This window comes from Cynocephalus volans, chromosome 2, assembly GCF_027409185.1.
Source record: "Cynocephalus volans isolate mCynVol1 chromosome 2, mCynVol1.pri, whole genome shotgun sequence".
NCBI lineage: Eukaryota > Metazoa > Chordata > Mammalia > Dermoptera > Cynocephalidae > Cynocephalus > Cynocephalus volans.
In genome coordinates this window covers 214,312,384-214,325,487 of record NC_084461.1, presented here as the reverse complement: position 1 = coordinate 214,325,487, position 13,104 = coordinate 214,312,384, and the positions used below count along the sequence as shown (strand labels likewise).

The 13,104-nt window shown below is 45.7% G+C and overlaps 1 protein-coding gene across 3 annotated transcripts in view; it reads right to left on the bottom strand.

Annotated features, from left to right (window-relative positions):
- TNS3 (tensin 3) overlaps window positions 1-13,104 on the bottom strand; it is a 252,451-nt gene that overhangs the window by 23,998 nt on the left and 215,349 nt on the right. For all 3 annotated transcript variants that reach the window (XM_063085688.1, XM_063085686.1, XM_063085687.1), the window contains 3 exons: window positions 2,748-2,919; window positions 858-1,495; window positions 94-180 (listed from right to left, as the gene is read on the bottom strand). In XM_063085688.1, the coding sequence (XP_062941758.1) occupies window positions 94-180; window positions 858-1,495; window positions 2,748-2,919 (897 nt within the window). The remainder of the gene's footprint in view (window positions 1-93; window positions 181-857; window positions 1,496-2,747; window positions 2,920-13,104) is intronic.

Genomic DNA, 13,104 nt, shown 5'->3' with positions numbered 1-13,104 from the left:
GTTCTCTGCCATCTCCTGGCAGGACTGTTCTCACACAAGGCTGCAGGGCTCCGTAGGACAGAGGTCCAAGGACGCCCTCCCCACCCCACATACCTTGCTCTCTTGAGATATCCGCCTTGTACCAGAACTTGGAAGTGTCTTGAACAAACTTCACGATCACAAGTTTATCACCTGGACTGTCTGAAAAGCAAATTTAAAAACAGCGACTGTGAAGGGCATTTTTTTTTTTTTATTGCAACCTCTCATCTGGGATGATCCTAGAAGTCAGAATCCACACCCAGGGGTAAGCGAGGATGGGAACATTGTAAGGGGAAGGGACCCGACATTTGAAATGACTGAGCTGGAGGGGCAGCAACTGTTTTGTAACACGGAACAAAACGAGGCGATACTTTGATCAGGACCTCACAATACATTTTTAAAATATTCGGAAAGCAAGCAAATGGAGCAAGGTCCATGTTCTTTAATCAGTGTAGGTTATTATTTCTCAGACAATTGAAATAGTTCACCATTACATTTTGGGTGAATTCTTTTAATTTGAAAAAAAAAAAGTTATTTTCAGAGAGCGACGTTCCCAAGTGAAAGGGAAAATAGAATCACTGTAAATGTCTGCACTTTCTGGAATGAGTGTAAAGTGGATAAATGCGCAAGCCTGTGAGAATTAATGAGAAGCCCAGGGTACATGGCTTTGGGCTAGCAAGACGGAAGAGACTCCTTAACGATTCTGGACTTTTCTTTCCAGGTGTTCGGCCAGCACTAGAGACGTGCTCGCAGGCCAGCTCATGCTGTGAATCCCAAACCCTTCCTTTCCTGAGTGAACAGACAGAGGTGGCCCTTCCATCTGGTGGAGACACACCTACCTGGCAAAGGCTGGGGCACTTCTGAAGCCTTGGAAAAGTCCGGAAGAACGTTCGGGAAGGGGATACTGATGGTGCTCCCACTGTGGGGGCTGGAGAAGCCACTGGAGGAGGGGGAGACCGAGCCCAAAGAACGATCCCCCTCCGAAGCCCGCTTCTTCTCAGGGAGGGGCGGCTGCCCGGCCAAAGTCACCCCCTCACCCTGCAGGCCTGGACTGTGCTGGCTGCCACGTCCAGGAGCTGCCGTGAGAAAGCTGTGGGACAGGAAGCCATTGTCGGCAGCCCCTGCTGCTGTCAGCGGGGCACCAGGAGCCGGTGACACTCCATGGGAATTGGCCAGCAAGGCGCCTGGGTCCTCCCTAAGTGGAAGGCCACTTCCCATGAGGCTGGTGCCAAAGCCCAGGAAGGCCTGGCTGCTCGGAGGGGACAGAGTGTCTGGCGGCTCCACCAGGGACAGCTCATGGCTGTGGTAAGAGGCCTGGAGCTCTGAGGGTGGGAAGCAGGATAACACTGAGGAGTCCTTGCTGGGGCCGGGGAACTCGCTGGTGCCGAGGGGACTTCCCGTGGGCCGGCCGCTCCCCAGTAGGGAGAGAGTGGACTTGGGGCTGCTGTCCACCCGCTGGCGCTCTGCAGAAGACGGGCTGTTCAAAAGACAAACCAAGCAAAGAGAACGTAAGGTATAACCAGATACCTCCACATCAGCCACTGTCACCCACGTGAGGAGGACGGGGATGGGAGGAGGGTGTGAGGTTTGCTCTGCAGCACAGGAGGTATTTGCCAAAATGTGAGAATTCAGGCCCTCCCTGAGCACATGCTGCCTGCCTTTCCATCCCCCTCCTCGCCCCCAGATGCCCAATCCCTCACCAGGGCACTGAGGGGCGAGGGCCCCACGAAGACCCCAGTGTGTCTGACAAGCTCCTACAGAGCCTCCCCTGCCTCCCACGTGTTTCCTTCCTCGCTCTTCACCTGGTCAAGACCCTTTCTTTCTTTGAGACTAACCTCCACTGTGTCCCCAACTCTGAAACCTTTTTCCAGCCCTTGTTCAGCACCTCAGCTGCAAACGTGTGGGCACATGGCATCAGGGGTGCCCTCGTCTTGGGTGCTCCAGCACCATGCATGGGTGCCAGCCACATTCCCCTGAGCAGTGGGGCCCTGTGTGCTCTGGGCATTGGCTTCTCCTCACAGAACAAACCCTGTCTCCTTACTTCCTTCCTCTATGCTTGATGGCTAAAATCGGGGCATGACATTGGGTCAATTTCCAATAAATGCCTGCTGGATAAGCCAGCTGCTTAAGGAATACCACTAGGAAGACTGGAAATCCCCACACATTTAGGAGTGCGGAAAGACAGCTGAAACACCACCACACACCACTTTACACGCACACATTACACAGATAACAGGTGTTGGGTACAGAGTCTACGTGTGATGCCAAATCCTTAGATGAGGGTCCCTGTTTATTGTAATGAGAAAGGAGGCAGAATTAATGAAGCTAAAAAGAGAGCTGTGCGCCCATACAATAAAGCGCAAAGAAATGCAGTCCTATGCGGGGGCAAGGGGAGTGGCCCCACAGAGAAATTTCCTCAGGGGCAGTGTCTTTGCAGAGCAGAAATAGGACATTTTCCTCTGTCCACAGCCCCTCCCTCCCTCCCTTTCTTTCTGTTCCTGCAATCCCTCTGAGACCAATTTCCCTCTATTTCCTGCATGTCCCTGTCCTTTCCCACAGGCCAGCACGTACTGTGAGCAGCAGCAGGGTGGTGCGCACAGCCCCAGCCTCCTGTGCCACGCTGCAGCACCGCTGGAGAGCCCTGGCAGGTCCCCAGCCCCTCTGTCCACCTTTGGGTCGCTGGGTCTTTCAGAGGAGTTTGTGCCAAGGTTAAAGACCCATCTTCTTACCTCTCTCTTCTCTGGCTAGGACCGTTGCTTGAAATTGTGCAGGAAGATGCAAAAGCCTGCTGAAATGAGGGCGTCGCGGGCACGTCGGCCCGAAGCATCGTGGACTTGGGTCCGATGGGGCTCTCGGACATCCCCACAGTGTGGCCGAGAGTCTCAGGGCAGCCTCGTGATTCTGTGGCGAGAAAATAAGAAGCAAAGAGACCTTAGTTGCAGGAGTCAAGGGTCACCATCTCTGCCCTGTGTCTGTGTTCTAAGAGGTACAACGGTGCTGGTTTCTGAAGCTTTCTGTTGTCTGTGGCCACACTGAACCATAACATCACTACCCATAATAGCCTGAAGGAGGTGGCCTCACACCCTAAAGCACAGGTTTATTCTTGCCTGTCAGTTCCCCCAAGAGAAGACACCTCAGTCTGTCCTACTCGTGGTGTCCAATCTGTCACGCTGAGCTGGTCGGTGTCAGCATCCTACCACTAGATGGGGGAGACGTGGTTGCGCCTGCTGGGCTGGCCCTCCTGCAGAGCCACCAACTGCAGACGTCTATTCTCTGACTCACCACGCTCATGACCCAGGCTGCGCCTCACTTTAGAAACGGCACAGCCTTTTCTCTGCAAACCAGCAGGCAGCCTCTCCACAGAAAGACCCACTTTCCACAAGCACAGGCCCTGCGGTGGCCCGGTTGGACAGCTGTCCCTGACCTTCCTTTGGTCCTCACCCTCTTGAGCTGGTAACTTGGCTATCGTAGGTCAGGCAGCTATGAAGGTGCATACCTGTGGCACGTGCTTACCAGGTCAAGGCTGCCACTGCAGTTACCACCTGTGAGATGCAGAGGCCACCCTCACCCACCCAGGGGACTGTGGGAGCTGAGCTGGGATGCTGGAGCACGGGCAGTCCCCACGGGATTTCTTTCATTCCCCCAGCAGAATTTCTGTTCTGCTAACACCCCCAGTACCTCCATTATTGCTGGTGGCCTTTTTAAAACCTTGTGTTTTCTTTTTGTTTAACCAGGCTTTAGGAACTGAACAAATCTACCAAGGTCAATAAAATAATATCGTTAGAAATACAGGTGATTTTGCTTTCGGCTTTAAAACAAGGGAGGACTGATAAGAACATTAAATTAGAAACAAATGTCCACATTACTCAGTTCCTGCAAAGAGTATAAAAATGTAGAGATTTCAAGAAGCTTTTTGCTTCCCCTCCACTCAGGGGTTATCTCCTAGCATGCCTGGAGAAACTGTTATTTTAATTATGCACTGTCAACACAAATGGAATTATTAAAAGAATTGTGCTTTACTCCAATGAGGTAAACATGCTCAAACTCTATCAGGAAGAAATGAAAATTCTAAACCACACAGCAGCCCTGCATATGGGAAGTGAAGCACTTTCTCTGTCATTCACTGCTAAAAATTAATGTGTTTTTTTGTTGTTGTTGCTGTTGTTGTTTTATGTAGGAGGAATTCTTTTCCTAATAAAACCTTACAGATTTTTTAGGCACACAAAATGTTAATAATTTAGGAATTATTCCTAAATCAACAACATTCCTGAATTATCTAGTAGATCTCAACGAAGAAAAAAGAGGACTGCAAAATATTTAATTTTTAATTTATCTTGAAAACAATCTTATAAATTGAGGTACAACTGACACACGAAAAAACTGCACATTTTTAGGTGTATAATTTAGTCAGTTTTGACATACATAAAAGCCCATGAAACCATCACCACCATCAAAGTAATTAACATATCCATCAGCCCCAAGAGTTTCATCCTGCTCCCAGCCCCAGGCAATCTCTAAACTGGTTTCTGTCACTTTAGTTTGCATTTCCTGAAGTCTTATATGAATGGAATCGCTTATACAAACTCTTTTTATCTGGCACTTTCACTCAACTTATTTTGACACTCGTCCATGCTGTAGAACGTAGAACGCTTATTCCTTTTTATTGGTGAGTACTTTTCCACTACCTGAATGTACCACATTTTGTTTATTCATTCACCTGTTGATGGACATTTGAGTTGCTTCCATTATGGAGCTATTACAAATAAAGCTGCTATGGAACATTCATGAACACTTTTGTACTGACATACACTTTCACTTCTTTTGGGAAAATACCTAGGAGTGAATTATATGGGGGTATACATTTAACTTTTTAAGAAACTGCAGAACTGCTTCCCAAAGTACTTGCAGTATTCCACATCCCCACCAGCAAGGTGCAAGAGTTCCTGTTCCTCCACGTCCTGGCCAACACTTGGTATGCACAGTCTTTTTAATTTTAGCCATTCTAGTACAGGTGTAGTGATATCTACCACATTGCAGTTTTAATTTGCATTCTACTAATGACTAATGATCTTGCACACATTTTTGTGTGCTTATTAACCACATTTATGTTTCTCTGGTGAAATGTCTGCTCAAATCTTTTGTCCTTTTCTTCACTGGGTTGCCTTCTTATTATTGAGTTGTAAGAGTTCTTTATATATTCTAGATACAAGTCCTTTTCCTGGCTGTGCCTGGCAGAGATGTGGGAGTGAGGCTGCCTGAGGCTTTGGGGGCCCAGATGCCCAGTTGTGCCCAGAATGCAGGACTTGGAGTCAAAGAAGATTATTTTGGAGGTTTAAGACATAATGTCTGCCCTGCTGGATTTCGGACTTGTTTGGGGCCTGTTTTTTCTTTTTTCTGGCCTATTCCTCCCTTTTGGAATGGGAATGTATACCCAATGTCTGTTTCACCTTTGTATCTTGGCTGTAGATAAATTTGGTTTTGTTTTTCAGGTTCACAGCTAGAAGGACTTTTGCTTTTGGTCTCAGATGAGACTTTGGACTTTGGACTTTTAAGTTGGTGCTGGAGCAAGCTAAGACTTTTGGGACTGTGGGGATAGAACGATTGTAATTTGTATGTGAGAGTGACATGAGTTTTGGGGGGCCAGGGGTGGAATGATGGAGTTTGGATATGTTGTCCCCTCCAAAACTCATGTGGAAATTTGATCTCCAATGTGGCAGTGTTGGAAACTGATTGCATCATGGGGGTGGATCCCTCATGAATGGATTAATGCTGTCCCTGGGGGAGGAGGGATTAATGAATGAGTTCTCGCTGTATTAGTTCCCACCAGAGCTTGTTGCTTAAAAAAGACCCTGGCACCTTCTCTCTCTCTCTTGCTTCCTCTTGCCATGTGATCTGCTTGTACCTGCCTGCTCCCTGCCACTTTCTGCCATGAGTAGAAGCAGCCTGAGGCCCAGGCCAGATGCAGCTGTCCCAGAATCATAAGCCAAATAAACCTTTCTTCTTTATAAATTACCCAGTCTCAGGTAATTCTGTTATAGCAACACGAAACGGACTAAAACAGTTGCCTTCTTATTATTGAGTTGTAAGAGTTCTTTATATATTCTAGATACAAGTCCTTTTCCTGTATATGATTTGCAAATACTTTCTCTTAGGCTGTCACTTGTGTTTACATTACTTTAGAGTATCTTTCAAAGAGCAGAAGCTAGTAATTTTAATAAAGCCCAATTTATCAATATGTTCTTTTAGCGATAGTGCTTTTGGTGTTGCAGCTAAAAAAAAAAAAAAATGTTTGCCTAACCCAAAGTCACAAAGAATATTTCCTGTTTTCTTCTAGCAGTTTTATAGTTGTAGGTTTTATACTTAGGTCTATGATCCATTTTCAGTTAATTTTTATATACAGTGTGAAGTATAAATCTGTTTAGTTTTTAAATAAGGATATCCAGTTATACCACTATTATTTCTTGAGACTGTTCTTCATTGAACTGCATTTGTAACTTTATCCAAAATCAATTTTTCATATATGTGTGTGTGTTTCTGGACTCTACTCTGCTTCACTGATCTCTTTGCTTATCTTTACATTAACAGCACACTGTCTTGACTATCACAGCTTTATAATAAGTCTGGCAATAGGTAGTGTTAATTCTCAAACTTTGTTCTCCTTCAAAGTTGTTTTGACCTTCAGTTGGGGCACTTAGGCCATTTATATTCAATGTGATTGTCAAAATGTTAGACTTAAATCTATCAAAATGTTAGATTTAAATCTATCATTTTGTTACTTGTTTCTATTTCTCTCATTTGTTCTTTGTTCCCTTAAACATCCTTTTCTGCTTTCTTCTTGAGAATTGTATATTTTTTATGATTCCATATCATGTCCTTTGTTGGCTTATTCATATAACTGTTTTGTTATAGCTAGAAATAAAATTAGATCATATGTTCTCTGGGGAATATATTACCCTCCAGAGCATGCCTCTGTCTACTATCTATTTTTCTATCTATTATCCATCTGTCTATCAACTGTCTTTTCATAATTTTTTGACACAATATCAAATATTTAATTTAAAAAAAATTAATCAACCATGCCAGGAAACATGACGAGTAAATGAAAACAAAGACCATACAACACGTACAAAAGACAGAAAAAACATCTATAACTGATGCAAAAATTGGAGTTAAAAGACACAGTTTTAAACTAACTAAAATTAACAAGTTTCAAAAAAACAGAAAAACAGAGAATTTCCCCAGAGAACTGGAATCCATTAAGAATAATCAAATGGAAACCTTAGAATTTAAAAACAAAATAAATAAAATTAAGGACTCAATCAATGATTTTATCAGTAGACTAGACAAAGTAGAAAAAAATAACTGTGAGATAAGTGAGAAGAAAATATGCAGCCTGAAGCACAGAGGAGAAAGAACGGAAAATACAGAAGAGAGCATAAATACATATGAGACACGACGAAAAATTCTAATATATGTATAATTGGAGTCCAAGAACGTGTGGTGAAATTCAGTGAGACAGAAGCAAATATCTTTTCTTTTAGAAAAGAAATCAAGTCACAAGTTAAAAAAAAATCCATGACACCTAAGCAGGATAAATAAAAAGAAAACTATACATAGGCACTTAATAGTACAACTTCTGAAAATCAGTGACAAAATCTTAAACACAGTGTCTTGTCCAATTGGAAGGATGGGAAACCAATCTTAGTGTTAATTTTTTCAACACTTAATATACTTTTCATTATAGAAAAGCCCAGAGTAAATGTTCTATTTGTATAAACTACATTTTAGGACCCTTGAGGACTGCTATTGTCTCCTGCACCCAACAGTAAACACCCCATGATAGCCTCATGACCAGGCTTGGTAAATGCTCAGTCTGTGCAATAAATGTACATCCACGTTTCCTGCTGTGATGTATCTGTGAATTTCTAGAGCAGACGCAGACCTTCCACTCACAAGTGTGTGACTGCCCCTCCCCCCCAGCATGACCCACAGTAAATGTTTTCAAATAAATCTCTGGTGAATTAATTAACTAATTAATTCTCTTCATAGCCCATCCTTCAATTCTTTCAACTGAAGCTGGAATAGAAAAGATGTGTGAGGTTTCAAATCATCCTTCCGCACCCTCACTTCTCTTCCTGGTGATAGAATAACTCATCTTCACTATAGTTGCCTGTATTTATTTCCAGTTCCAGATGGACTTGCCCAGCTCCAACTATGTGTCAACATGGTCTAGATCTGCAGGAGAGGGGAAAAGAGAGAAACAAGAGCAAGAGAGCGAGTGTCTGCATAGTCCTGCCCCAGAGGAGGTGAGCATTTTGTCGCAAGGATGAGCCCATGTGCAAAGTAGCACCCCATGGAAGAATATGTGATGTGCAGCCTGTGGGTTTCACAGAGACCCCAGGAGGACTCGCTACTGTCTGCAGGGAGGCTAGAAGGATTCCCGGAGGAAGTGGCATTTGACAAAAGCCTGGAAGAATGGGTGGGATTCTGACAGGCCAAATGTGTGTCACAGGCACAATGGGCACCACCCCACAGGCATCCTGCTCATGGGGCAGAGGCCACCCCAGCCAGTCACTGCTACGTCTCCCGCATTGAGATGGTTCCTGTAGGAGCTCCAGGTCAGTGTTACGATGTTATGAATCAGTGAATGAATTAGCAAAGGCTTAGAGGTTAGAGGGAGAAGTACAGAGCATGATGTGCAAATACTGCTCAGGGAGCTGGCTCAGAGGGCTGGGCAGATGGAGGGGTTCATCAGCCCTTGGGGTTCCTCACCAAGGAGCAGCATAAAACTTTGGGATCAGAAAAACTATGTTTAGCAGTCAAGTCTAATACATCTGTCTTAGGGTCATTAGAGCATTTGACAGGTCATCGTGAGAGACGGCGGACCTGAGCAAAGCCCACAGGATTGATTTCCGTGTTCTTACAGTCCCTAGCAGCCACAGGGGCCATCCCCATGCCGCGCAGCCCTGTTTACTCAGTTCTAGGGCCATGAGGATCCCGGAATCCCACACCATGACTCAGAAGCCCCAGACATACTCACTTGGTGCCCAAGATTTTCCCCAAATGAGAAGAGGCCAAAGGAAACTGAAATCTCACTTTGTTCCTGTTATCACAGGGCTTGTCCCAGAAAACAGCACGCCCAGCACTTCCCACGAAAGTGTATTTGTTTTGTTCCATTAGTACCAACTCTGCGGGTACCACGGTGGTGCTGTTCCCTCTTGTCAGATAGGTTCCCCACCCGGTGACAGGACTTAACCCTTTATCTGGAGAAGGGGCTGCCCAGAGCATTGGGTTCCATGTAATTCCCAGAACCTCAGTGCAGGGACACCAGGCTTCCTATGCCATTTCTTCCACAGAGCCCTGGCCCCTGCCAATGCTCAGAGATGCACGTCAGCTAAAAGCAGCCACCACACAGCTCAACACCATGGCAATTAATCCACTTGGACCTTGGCATTCACAGAGTGGGGTGCTCTCCCCATCTTCAGGTCAGTGGAGTCACTACCAATGCCATTGATGGAGACTGCAGACTGCAAGGTGACAATGACAGTAGCTCCACGTTACGCAACACCCACACGGAGCAGGCACAGCATTCGGTGCTTCGACTTACCCTTGGTCTGCATGACCCTGTGATGTGCTGCACCCCTGCTCTCCAGGTGGGGACAGTGAGGCAGGGGGCATTAGGCTGACCTTTCTCAGTGCTCCCGTCCACTGTCCCTATTAGGAATCTAGAGAGCGGAGAATAGGAGCCCCTACGGGGCTGGGGAAGCACACTGAAAATCTTAGTCCAAGAACAGGTAAACACACCAGTTAAAGTGAGTACAACTGCAGACTGCAAACCCTTTTGCACAGTTTAACTTCAGTCCTAGAAATTAACTTCAATAAGAGCAGGGAGAATTGTTGTGCAACCTGCACGTTGGATATTCACGGTTAAGCTGCAGGTGAAATGTCAAAAATGGGGAGGTGAGTGGGCTGAGCTCCTTGTCGTGTGGGGGTCAGGCCTCAGTGCCCTCAACTCTGCTTCTACAAGGTGTGTAGCAATGGCCTGCAATGCGGACAGCATGACAAGGAGCAGATGTGATTTCCACCATTTGGCGGGGCACTTGTGAGGTGTTAACTCCACTGCTGCCTCCCAAGTGGGAACATGAGGACGTGGCTTTCCTCAGCCCTGACCCTGCAGCTGTCCATGCTTCAGAGGAGGCGACATGAGGACAAAGCAACTTTGTGAAGGGCCTTCCGGGGTAGCAAACTTCTAAGATGCATCTCCCCCGTTAAGATGTGTCTCTACCACGTGGGAGGCCGCATGAAAACCCGTTTCAGACCCTGCTGCTCCCGTCAGTGCCCTGCCTCCCGGACCTGACCTTGGGCCCTGAACAGACGCCTCTTTCAGCTCCCGGGCACCTGGCTGGCACAGTCTCACCTCTGCACTTGGTTCTCGCAATGTTCTCACATGTTCGCTCTGCTGCTGAAGCCCGGGGAGGCATGATACTGTCAGTGTTTGCAAACCCAACCCCATCTCACTTCCTGGCTTTTCCCCTGCACCAGCTGGTGTCCCTGGCGCCCTGCGGGGGTGAGGTGCCCGGCAGCCCCTCCAGGCTGGGCCAGAACACGGAGGCGTGTGTCGTCCTTCTGGGACTTCAGGAATGTGTGCGCCCAGTCTGCTCTCTGCTGCCACTTCCTCCACTTCCTTTACCCAGAACAAGGGTGAGAGAGGGTCACCAGCCGTTTTCCAAATGCTCTATTTTATGCTCTCATTCCAGCTGCTGCAGGAGGGTTCTGTGGGAAGCTGGATACCCTTTGCTCTCTACTGGCCACTATTTACATGACAGAAAAGTTAACAGGAAGAAAATAGACTCACAGGGCTCACAGGCACAGCCACTGTCTCACCCTCCTCCAGAGCCCTGGAGCCTGGCCAGAGACCTGCAACCCAGAGTGGAAGGAAGTCGCAGACACGTTAACATTAACGGGGCCCAAACTTCCAAGTTCACCCCTGGGGCACGACTCTTACCTTAGATGCAGAGACTATAACTTACTAAGCAAAAATCAGGACATGACATAAAACAAAAATCAACATTCTCCCATATTCCTAACTATATAAAAAAATCTTATAAGGGTATAAAAATTATTCACTCATACAACCACTAGTTCATAATTAAAATCACCTCTAAACTTTTTATATCACCTTTAATGAAAAATGAGATAAATTTAGCTGAGGTCAATATTATATAGTCTTCTATCCAGGTGAAGAAACTTGAATTTTGTTATTTACCTAAAAAGTCAGTCTCAATCTTTGGCCCATGAATATAAAGGCATATTCACAACCAACTTTTAGAAGTGAGTGCAAATACCTACCTATCTACTTGTCTGTCTTTCTATCCTCTATCTTTCATCAATCTATTATGTATAAAAAAAAGAAAGAGGGCTGGCCCCGTGGCTCACTAGGGAGAGTGCGGCGCTGGAAGCGCTGAGGCCGCGGGTTCAGACCCTATATAGGGACAGGGGGTGCGCTCACTGGCTGAGCGTGGTGCTGACAACACCGTGCCAAAGGCTGCGATCCCCGTACAGGTCAGGAAAAAAAAGAAAAGAAAGAAATAACAATAATAATAATAAGTTGAACTTTCAAAAGGAGAGAGCAGAACTGTGGTTACTAGAGGCCAACCTCTGGGGCCTTCCGATTCTTAATCTACAGAATCCCTATGATTGGGAACAGATTAGATGATTTCTAATGTCTATTTAGCTCAGAATTTTAAAATTCTATTTGAAAAAAGACTTTGTATGGGAGGTTTGATAGTATTAATTTTTTTAAAGGGAGTTCTTATAATTCTGCTCTTATTTATCTACTCGTATGAACAACAGGCCATTTAACCAATCTTCTCAAAAGCAAAGGAAAAATGGGCAGGCAGCCAGACACGGTAAGAATTAATTAGTGAAAATCCCAAAACACTGAAAAAGCATGTACATGTTCTTTGATGAGACTCAAAGCCTCTTATCTCAGGCCCCACTGATGCTCTGCAAACACAGAAGTAAGGAACAACCCCCAAATGAAAAATCGCACACTTTCTTGGTGCTGAGCCTTTTCTTTTGTAAATCCCGATGTCAAAATCACACAATATGAATTTGTTCTATGGCTCAAGGTCACTGCTTGTAGCAATACCAGGATAAACCAGCTCTCATAAGGATAAACCAACTCCGTCTTCTTGAAGCAAGCAAGGTTCTCACGTCTCTGCTTGGCCAGATGTCCCTAGTCAGTGCTGGAGTCGGGGCTCCCATCTGCCAGCAGCTGGGTGACCCTTCTGTGATGCTCTCATCCCAACCAAAATCATCTCCTTCAGAAGAAATCACCTTTTACCAGTAACACAAAAGGAACCAGAAAATGCAGATAAAATAGTTCATTACAATCAGGGTGCTGTTTTCTCTTATTCTTTGAAGATGTCCCATTTATATTCAGAGGTTTTGATCCAAACAGACTGGAAAGAAAACACATTCCCCCATTTGCTCGGTGTTGTGTAGAGAATTCTAATGTTGAAACAGTGAAAACAGTTGTTTTCTTCACAGTGAGTGTTTCCAAAGCAGCTTTTACACTTAGGATGCCCTAAGCGAGGCCAGTTCCTCCAAGAGACTGGCGAGGCCCCTTAGCAACCTACAAGGGACGAGAACTGTAAAAAAGTGCTTTGCTTTGAGTTCTCAGGAAAACAGCGACTTCCTTCCTGCAAGACTTTAAGAAAAGATGACACTGGGATAGAGCTGCTGAGGCTACCTAGAGCCCACACAGAGCCTGGGGAGGAGCCAACACAGTTTTGATAAACTGGGGTCGGCAGATGAAGAAATAACCCACCTGCCCAGTGAATGAGGGGTCCTCATGAAACCAAATCTGGGGCCAGAGCCACGCAAGGACACTCAGTTACAGTTCCACTATTTTTTAATAATTGTGACAAAATCTATACAACGTGAAATTTACCATCTTAACCATTTTTAAGTGTACAGTCCAGCGGCATTCGGTGCATTCACAGTGCTGTGCAACCATCACCAGCATCCATCTCCAGAACTCTTTCATCTTGTAAAACTCTGTCCCCATGAAACAACTCCCCA